Below are 10,374 nucleotides of genomic sequence, written 5' to 3' on the forward strand. Positions count from 1 at the left end.
GCAGACGCACCACTTCACGTACGAGGAGCTGGAGGAGGCAACTGACAGCTTCAGTGGCACAATGGAGATCGGCGATGGCGGCTTCGGCACCGTGTACAAAGGTACACATCACACTGAATGAAAACACTATTAGCTAGGACAGTTTACTACTAGTAGGTTATTTTCAGTTTGTTGACATGTAATTGTACGTTGGATTGGGTGGTGCGTTCAGGGCATCTCCGAGATGGGCGCGTGGTGGCCGTGAAGCGTCTGTACAACAACAGCTGCCGGCGAGTGGAGCAGTTCCTGAACGAGGCGGCCATCCTCTCCCGCCTGCGCCACCCGAACCTGGTGCTGTTCTACGGCTGCACCTCCAGCCGCAGCCGCGAGCTCCTGCTGGTGTACGAGTTCGTGCCCAACGGCACGGTGGCGGACCACCTCCACGGCCACCGCGCCGCGGAGCGCGCGCTCACCTGGCCGCTCCGCCTCAGCGTCGCCATCGAGGCGGCCGCGGCGTTCGCGTACCTGCACGCCGTCGAGCCGCCCGTCGTGCACCGCGACGTCAAGACCAACAACATCCTCCTCGACGATAACTTCCACGTCAAGGTCGCCGACTTCGGGCTGTCCCGCCTCTTCCCGCTCGACGTCACGCACGTCTCCACCGCCCCGCAGGGGACACCGGGGTAAATTAAAGCCAGGATTGATCGACATTGACGGCAAGATCGAAGCTCGTGTTTCTCTGTTATTTACCCTCGTGGCAATGGCATTGGCATGTGTAGGTACGTGGATCCGGAGTACCACCAGTGCTACCAGCTGACGGACAGGAGCGACGTGTACAGCTTCGGCGTCGTGCTGGTGGAGCTCATCTCGTCGAAGCCCGCCGTGGACGTGACCCGCGACCGCAGCGAGATCAACCTGGCCGGCATGGCCATCAACAAGATCCAGCAGTGCCAGCTGGAGCAGCTGGTGGACCTCGGCCTCGGGTACGGCTCCGACGAGGCGACGAGGAAGGCCATGACGATGGTCGCCGAGCTGGCGTTCCGGTGCCTGCAGCAGAACGGCGAGATGCGGCCGCCGATCAGGGAGGTGCTCGACGCCCTCAGGAGCATCCAGGATGACGGGTTCGGGAAGAAGGGAGACGCCCTCATCGCGCCGCGCTCGCCAGACACCGTGCACGCTCCGTGGGATAGCATGAGTACAACCCCCAGTATTAGCCTGGTCTAGGACAATGAGCATCTTGACGAGTGCACGGTAGTCTAGGAGAAGTACGATAAGATCTGTGGCCGAAAGATGTCATGACTTAATGCTTGTCATTTTGTTGAGATCTTGCTCCCGATCGATATATATGTAAAAATAGAATAGAGATTTTGGTCTCCAGTTGATGTAAATTACGTCTCTCTTTGCATCTTTCAAACAGCATGTAAATGTATATATAGGAATTACTGTCACTGTATATTGAATGAGTGGCAGCCGGTAACGTGTGTCAAGGAAGGGAAAATTGGATTTGTGCCATTAAAAATCTGAAGTTTAGAAAACTAGCATCGAAAGATTCAAGGTTAGAAAAATAGCATTCAAAGGTTACTGTTACAAATTTATACCATGTCTTTTAAGTCACTGTTAACTGGAGGTGTGGAGCTGCGAAACAATTAAACAACATACCTTAAGCCCTAGTTTAACAACAATACAGCAGGATATAAAATGATATGTACACAAGATTTTAGGAGGATGTAACACACCTTCTTAGCAAGATATATAGCACAATTTTCAGCATGACATTAACACAAATTTTAGCAATACATTAACAACAAATTACATACCTAATTGGTCACAGCATGACATTTGTTCGCACAAAAGACCACGGTTCACGACAAAGTATATGATAAGCCTACAAATGATTTCTCCAGGTGAGATTGCAGGCATTTTGCTAGTTGTTATTCTTGAGCTAGTTGGAGAAAGAGAAGCCATCCTTCTAGTTGTTACCCCTAGGCTTGAATGAGGCATTGGAGAGGGGGTCGACAATTGTTTTTTTTATGGCTGGACATTAGTTGTGGAGGCTTCCACTGCTTCAGATTTGCTTTTCCTACGAGGGACAAGTTGGCTCGGCATCAGTTGTGGATAACTCGGAATTGCAACATGGATAAGAAAAAATCATTCTTTGGCTTTATTTTTCTTTTTTCGGGTAAGGTGGTGGAAGATCTTGTTCCAATTTATCTTGAGTAGCATTGCAACCCTTCTCTACGCGTCAAACTAAAAGCACCTTTTTTCATTGATATAGTCTTTTTTTCTAGCTCTCCACTAGCCTTGATTTTTTTTTCTTGGTCTATCAACGGTACTTTGTAGTGGTGGAGGAACCATTTCAAAGCCAAGATAACCTTTGGCTATTCAAACCTGTCACTCATCAGAACGATCTGAAACTTGTCATTCGAGTGTCATTGGAGTGATTTGAAACTTGCCATTAGAGTGATATGAAATGTGGCATTCAGAGGAGGTTACATTTTTAGAACTTTGGTAGCATCCATCCTTGCTGAAATGTCCTATCTTTCATATCAGCACTACAAAATTCCAAAAAACTAAGGCTGAGAACCATGAAACCATAGACTAAGGAAGAGATGGAACAAGAGAAAAAGAAAAGGGGTGGAGGAGGCACGCAACCAGTGGCGGAGAGAGGGAGGGGTTGGGGGCAAAAGCCCCCCAAGCTAATGCAATTTCCAATCCCCTAATAATATAAAATTCGCATTTCTAGCTCCTCACTGTGTGCATCATGGATGAAACCCGAACTCTTGTTGTAAGTGTCGCGCCTGTCGCTAACAGGTCCACCGCTGGCTATCGGGCATAATGTGCGTACGTGTGTCTTCCTCTCTCCTTATGTTGTGTGTGTGTTTTGGGCTAGGTGTGCCTGTGTTGGATGGGTCAATTTGGGTGGAGTTCATACCTCCGTTTTTGTACTTATTATCTCAGCTCTAACAATAGCTTAACAAATATGATAAAAATCTATTACACAGCATCTTTAGGATGCTAGTTGTAAAAACCTAAATCTTTTCTTGTCATTTTTTTTAAAAATGTATCTTTTAATAGATCCAATTTTCCTTTTCTGCACGCGTTGTGTCACAAGATCCTTATGGTCTGCGGACTACGGCCTTTATAGGTGTCAAAACTAGACCAGAGGACAATCCACGGTCCAGAGTTGGGCCTACTCAGCCAGACGCAACGGGTCAGAAATCTTGGAATTTAGCGACCCAACTTGCGGCCGAGCTAGTCGTCTCCAACAAATCCCAGCGCTCTCCTGGCTGGCGTCTCTGGCGCTGGACCCACGCGGAGCGCCGGTGGTTTGCTCGGCGCGCGTACGTGACGGCGTGTGCGCCACCCGCGGAGCAGCTGCGGGCAGACACGCGAGGGGCGCGTGCCGGGCCCGCCGCAGGGCACCCGTTTCCTCGCGGCGACCCCGACCGGCGCGCGAGGCGGCACACGCCGCGCCCGCCTCCGCCGAAAGAGGACAGGACGCATCGCCGTACCTGCGTGGCGTTTGGGCCCGCGAATACGATCTCGCCGCGGCGATCGTTTGGCATCTCTATATGCGACGATGCGATCCTCCTTCCGGCTTGGCAAACCTGATCGATAGACACCTCATCAAGTCATCACCTGGCTGGACGGCTGGCTTGGACCCACTGCACTGGCTGCATGCCGTGCCCCCGTGCATGATTCACGCTACCTTCTCGTGATTGTGCCTCGAGAGCGGAGACATGGAATTTTCAACAACAACAAAAAGAATCGAGACAAGTCATGATTCATCGCCTCATCATCGGGTTCAGAGTGCCAGCAAGGCGTGCAGAAAATTCCGTCTCGGTTGATCTAGTATTCGGTGCAAAAGCATATCAGATGGATGCATCAGAATAACCTGCATTATATATATATATATATATATATATATATATATATATATATATATATATATATATATATATATATATATATATATATCACACACACAAATGACCCGACCATTTGGGACGCCATGACCATGCATGGCCTCACCACGATGACCGCTAGTTGGTACCCTCCGTTTCAAATTATAAGATATTTTTATCTTTTCTATATTATACATCGAGACATAGTATATATCTAAGTGCGTAGTAAAAATCATAAATCTAAAAAAAAAAATCAAAACGTCTTATAATTTGGAACAGATTGAGTACCAGCTATTCCAGCCTCCGGACCGGATGAGATCACGAGGCAAGGTGGGTAGAGCACCCACCCGCCAGTATCGGTCCACCACTCAGTCAGTCACCACCCACACATGCCATCACAAATCTCACAACATACTCAAATGATATTCAGCCTTTTCGTTTCGTCGTAAACGATCGTGAATTATTTACTGCTAGCTGATTTGGTATGAGAGAAAAATATTGTTCCAACTTATAATCCACGATTGTATAGGAGCAAGCGAACATGCTGATTATATTCCTCCTACAAATCTGGGCATGCATATAGTATGTACTAGTTAATTAACTAATCACCAGCCTGCGCTGCTGGCTGCTGGGGCCTGGGCGCCTGGGTGGTGCAAACAAAGACTAGAATACGTTAGGTAAACTGATCACTGCTAGCTAGTATTGTTAAAGAAACAGGATGAAGGAGACTGTTAAAGGCCTAGAATCTATTTGGAAGTTAGAGGAGATTAAAGCTAGACAGAGAGCTAGGGATAGAAATGTAAAAGAGGGTGATAGAAACACAGCATATTTTCAAGCTGTGGCAAATCAAAGAAATAGGAAAAAACGTATTTCTGGGTTGAAGGCCCTGATGGTTGGATAGATGATAATAAAGGCATGCTTGAGCATGCTGTTGATTTTTACAGAAAATTGTTTGGTAAAGAAGAAGATAGTGGTGTTAAGTTAGGACAAGATTTTTGGGGAGTAGATGAGAAAGTGACTACCTTGGAAAATGAGCTGTTAGAGGCTCCTTTTACTGAAAATGAAGTTAAAGAGGCTGTTTTTAGCTCTTATGCTGAAGGAGCCACAGGCCCTGATGGATTCTCTTTCCTTTTTTATCAAGTCTTTTGGGATCTGATTAAGGTGGATCTTATGAAGCTTATAAGAGTGTTTGAACAAGGGGATCTGAATCTTGACAGGTTGAATTACGCCATGATAACGTTGATCCCTAAAGAACCTGAGGCTAAGGTGCTGAAGAAATTCAGGCCGATTAGCCTAATTAACTGTAGTTTTAAAATTTTCTCCAAATTGTTGAATAATAGAATGGTGAGAGTAGCGGATAGGCTAGTGGCGACCAACCAAACTGCCTTCATTAAAGGAAGGTTTATTTTGGAGAGTGTTGTGGCTGCTCATAAAATTATTCATGAGGTCCATAAAAGAAAACAGGAAGGTGTGGTGTTGAAACTAGATTATGAAAAAGCTTATGATAGGGTCAGCTGGTCTTTCCTTGAGGAGATGCTTGAGACTAGGGGTTTTGGTGGAAGATGGAGAGTCTGGCTTAGACATGTTGTTAGAGGAGGTTCTATTTGTATTCGTATTAATGATGAGAATAGTATCTTTTTTAAGTCTGGAAAGGGTCTGAGGCAGGGAGACCCTTTATCCCCTTTGCTTTTCAACTTAGTAGCTGACGTTTTTTCTAGAATGCTTATGAAAGCAGCTAGGCATGGACTGGTTACTGGGTTATTACCACAAGTGGTAGAGGGTGGTATCATTAGCTTGCAATATGCTGATGATACACTGCTTTTCTTAGAAAATAATCTAGAAAAAGCTTGTAATTTGAAATGGCTTCTAGTTTGCTTTGAGCAAATGTCAGGCATGAAGATTAATTATGATAAGAGTGATTTGTTGACGGTGGGTTTAGAAGAGGATCAGGCTAATGAGTTTGCTAGACTTTTCTGTTGCAAAAAAGGTGAATTTCCCATTAAGTACCTGGGAGTTCCCCTTCATTATAATAAGCTTACAAGGAAAGACCTACAATCTATGGTAGACAAAATTATCAAAAGGATAGCTGGTTGGAGGGGTAGGCTTCTGTCTTATGCTGGGAGGATTGTTTCGTTAAAAGCTTGTCTGGCTAGTATTCCAATTTACTTGTTGTCCATTATAAAGTTTCCTAAGTGGGCTATCAAAATGATAAACTCTCAGATGGGACATTTTCTGTGGAATAATTTTGACGACAGGCATAAGTATCACCTAGCCAGCTGGCAGTTAGTGGCTCAAAAGAAAGGAGGAGGGCTAGGTATCCCAGATCTGAGGAGCTTAAATTTAGCTTTGTTAGCTTCATGGATTTTTAGATACCATCTACATAAGAACGCTATTTGGGTTAAAATTGTAGATTTTAAGTATAATACCACTGATCCGAACATTTTTTGCTGCCCAGATCTTGGATCTTCCCCTTTTTGGAAAGGGGTCCTCTGGGCAGCCCAAGCAGCTCATATGGGTGTCAGATGGGTAGTAGGGAATGGGAGAAAGGTAAGGTTTTTGGGAAGATCAATGGGTAGGAAATACAAGTTTGGCCATTATATTCTGGCCGTTGTATGTCATTAATGAACAGCATGGTAAGGCTATAAGCCAGGTCTGGGATGGGCATGAGCTTATGCTCACTTTTAGAAGGAATGTTTCCGAGGCTCTTATGAACATGTGGTGGGAACTCTGTGGTGTGATAGAGGATACCATCCTCAACGATGATGAGGATCAGATAGTGTGGAGCTATACCTCTCATGGCGCTTACGCTGTCCAATCCTTGTATGCTAGGATTAATTGTAGAGGTGTGTTTCCGGTTTATATTCACGCCATATGGAAGCTTGTGATTCCACCTAGAGTACAGTTCTTTTTGTGGTTGCTCTCGTATAACAGAATTCTTACGAGGGACAACTTGCAAAAAAGAAGGGATGTTTCGGATCCCACTTGCCTTTTTTGCAGTGAACAGGAATCCATTCGGCATTTATTCTTTGAATGTTGTGTAGCTGTGAGTGTGTGGAGTTTGGTTGCTGAGGTGTTAGGGGAGAATATCGGTGCTGATTATGAGTCTGTAGCTAAATTGTGGGTTGCGAATAAGAAACATGTGGTTACTAACGTGATTTCATCTGCTGTTTTGTGGTCCTTATGGAAGTTAAGAAATGGAATTTGCTTTCAGGGGGTGTTTTGGCTAGGTACAAAGATGGTGCTGATCAGGATCGCAAAGATGCTAAGAGGCTGGCTTCCAATGTTCAAGCAGGACACTGGAGTGTTGCTGGAGGACAGAATAATCAGGATGGAAGAATTGTCAAGGCGCCCGGCACAGATCGATTGGAAGGAGGAGGTGGCAGCGGACCTGGAAACCATGGTGGACTCAGTGAGGCTGGATCTAGAGAGCAAAGCGAGCCAGCCACCAGGAAACTGTTGGGATGGGGGAAGGAGATCAAGGTTGGAGACATTGGCATTGCAATCTTCGGCTATGGGCTCCATAGCTGTGATTCAGTCTGAGGAGACGCAAGAAAAGATGTGTAATAATCAGTGCGAGTGTTCTTTGGGTGCTCGTCTATGACGTTTTGGCCATTAGGCTTTCGTTGTGCTTTGAACTGTAAACTCTAGCGGGCGCGCCTGGTACGCTGTGCTGAACACTGTGGAGTGCTTTATGCAAATAAAGCAGGGGAAACCTTTTATCTAAAAAAAATTAATCCGAGTGCAGTACCGAAATCAAATTACTTTGATTTAGGCCTTATGATACCAAAATGAGTATTATCGTATTATTCATCAAGTACATTTTAATAAAATATTTATTCGTGCTATAAATATCGATTGATATATTTTTTCTATATATTTAGTAAAATTTTAGATGGTTTGACTAAATAGCCTATCTCTTAATTATGGGACTCGTGCTGGCCAGACTTTCTTAAATTTAACTAGATTTGTACAAAAATATTAATAACATTGTGCTGAATGATACTAATTATATACCATAAATATTAATATTTTGTTATATATACTTATCAAAGTTAAAAATAGTTAACTTCTTGGAAAACGAAAATAGGAGTATCTTTTTAGGTTTTTCAACATGCTCTGAAATGTTGACTGCCAGGTCGTCAGACACGATCTGTGCTCGACAGAGACCGCGTAAACATAATTAAATCAGTGCATGGCATGCTCGAGTTTAGAATGATGGTGACCTAGCTTGATCCGGCAATAAACTCTGCACTTCATTAATTTCGTTGTCAATGTCCCATGCATGCTACTACTACCAGGCACGGTAATACATTACCCTATGGGAGACATGGTTCGACGGCATGGGTCATCAGAATTTCTAAGCACGCGGCGCGCGGCACGCCGTCTCTCCTTTCCTACGAGGCTACGACGGACGACGCAGCACCTGGAGCAGCTAGCTGACACGGCAGCGGGTGGCGGGTCACATCTCACATGTGTGCATGGGCTGCATGAATTCGCACCAATGGGCAGCCACGGCACGTCAACGATTTGGTGTTTTTTCCTCTTTTGGATGGTCGAGGTCTTTAATTTCTAGCTAGTTGCAACTTTTTCGAAGCAACCTTAAAAAAAAGGGCAGGGAGTTCCTGCAATCACTCATCGTTGCCGAACTTATCACAAGTACAAACAGCAATAAGCAGCTTCGTTTAACTTGTTCTCACAGCGAACATCACCAAAAGCATCTAAACACGTCGCCGCCTACTTCCAACAAGCCTCGACAACCAAACAAGTGAACACATCGTGTCATCGTTGCTCAGTTTATTGTACCCCCACGACAAAAGCAACTCCGACTTCGCCACTTTAGAGCGAGAACGCAACATCACCGTGAACTCAAGCCGGAGCAGGCTCGCCCCCTCCTATGCTACGCCTGCGGACCTGACGCTCGCCGGCTCGCCTCGAGTGGCCTTGTTGGCAAGCACCCACCACCTACTGCAAAAAAGGTAAATCTGATCGTCGTGATGCTAGATCCGAAAGCTTCCAGGGCAGAGAGGCGTTGACCAACCAATGAAGAGCACCAGTGAAAAGTCGGAGAGAAGGGCAGGTCGGCGCTGTGGCTCGGTGAGACAATGGCGACCTCAGCGCGGCAAAGGAACTCGCACATCTCCTGCGCGACCGTGAGTGCAGGCACTGACGTGCTCGCCCGTGCAGGAGCCCCTCCACATCAACGAACACCACAGCCTAGCCATCTCGACGCTAGCCGCATGCCTTCTCCGGCCTCGCGCAGATCTAGGAGAGAGGCACGGATTCTCGTCGTTGTCATCCTTAGGATCTGCGCAAATGTCCGACAGAGGGTGAGGGAATGATGCAAAGAGTGAGGGAAGGATGAGAGTGGGTAAGAAACTAACTAATGAGGGATGCAATGACAACAAATGTTCTGTAGCTCTAAATTCAAAACGAGAAGAGTGAAAATAAGGGAAGAAACAATAGAGTGAGTAAAAAGACTGATGGATCAAAGCAGAGAGTAAGGAAAGGATAATAAGAGTGTGGGAAGGATGAGAGGAGTAAGAGACTGACATGGCAGAGACGAAGGGAAGGACGAGAGTGAGTACGAGACTAACGAACGAAGTAGAGAGTGAGGGAAAGATGAGAGCGAGAGATGGAACAAGTGGGATAGAGGGGGGAAAGTCGTTACTATTAGATTAGATTTAGATGAGTACTCCCTCCTTTCCAAAATAAATACCTTACGTTTCTTGAAGAGTCAGACTCTTTTAAATTTAACTAGTTATATAAAAAAATAGTATTAATATTTATATCTTTAGATAAGTTTATTATTAAATATTCTATGATTAACGTAATTATATTTATTAGACATTATAAATATTAATGTTCAGTTAAACTTAAAATGATTTGACTTCTTGATGCACTTATTTTAGAACGGATCGAGTATAATTTTTGAAGATAAAACTAATTGACACCATCACACATTCACACCACGTCCAAAGTGCCTTCCCAACGTAGACAAGTCAAACATGCTCTCTACCTTGAAATGTAATCCCACTAGAAATCTTACTCTTATCAAAGCAGGAGACTTTGACTGCCTCCTAGCCCACCCACGTCACCTTAAAAGCCTCGGCCGTCCGATCTCTTCATCCGATGGCCAGCAGCGAGCCACGTCGCCCCTCCCTCTCCCTATCCTTCTCCCTCTCTACCTCTCTCTCTTTCTCGACGTGGTGCCGCACCGGCCCGGCCCCGGCGCGAGCAACTCCACGTGCGCACGCCCTGGGCTGCGGCGCCGCCGGTGTGCGTCGCAACCGCGCCCACGGGCCTGGTGGTGGCCGCATCCTAACATGACGCAGCGCCCGCGAACCCCGCCGCTGGCCGCGGCGCGCAGCTGCCCCCCGGTGCAGCCTGCTCCCGCCATTCGTCGCATCGTCCCCTCCTCGGTTTGGTCCCCCCTCTCTTTCCTTACCTCTTCCTGCCGGATCTCCCTCTCCCAGCATTCGCGGAGGCTCGC

General features: G+C 46.1%; 1 protein-coding gene across 1 annotated transcript; it reads left to right on the forward strand.

Moving 5' to 3' along the window:
* The first annotated feature begins 6 nt into the window (after positions 1 to 6).
* Positions 7 to 1,462, forward strand: LOC136531087 (LEAF RUST 10 DISEASE-RESISTANCE LOCUS RECEPTOR-LIKE PROTEIN KINASE-like 1.1). Its single transcript, XM_066523812.1, has 3 exons — positions 7 to 101; positions 212 to 662; positions 759 to 1,462. The coding sequence occupies exons 1-3, from the start codon at positions 62 to 64 to the stop codon at positions 1,201 to 1,203; spliced, it is 936 nt and encodes a 311-aa protein (XP_066379909.1). The 5' UTR covers positions 7 to 61; the 3' UTR covers positions 1,204 to 1,462.
* The last annotated feature ends 8,912 nt before the right edge of the window (positions 1,463 to 10,374 follow it).

Source organism: Miscanthus floridulus, unplaced genomic scaffold (assembly GCF_019320115.1).
Source record: "Miscanthus floridulus cultivar M001 unplaced genomic scaffold, ASM1932011v1 fs_276_1_2, whole genome shotgun sequence".
Classification (NCBI taxonomy): domain Eukaryota; kingdom Viridiplantae; phylum Streptophyta; class Magnoliopsida; order Poales; family Poaceae; genus Miscanthus; species Miscanthus floridulus.

What these genes read in the sequence shown, in the direction of transcription:
- LOC136531087 (XM_066523812.1), top strand. Translation starts at nt 62, where the DNA reads ATGGAGATCGGCGATGGCGGCTTCGGCACCGTGTACAAAG. An exon ending in CTTCGGCACCGTGTACAAAG is followed by an intron (nt 102 to 211) that starts GTACACATCACA and finishes TGGTGCGTTCAG; the next exon opens with GGCATCTCCGAGATGGGCGC. An exon ending in GCCCCGCAGGGGACACCGGG is followed by an intron (nt 663 to 758) that starts GTAAATTAAAGC and finishes TGGCATGTGTAG; the next exon opens with GTACGTGGATCCGGAGTACC.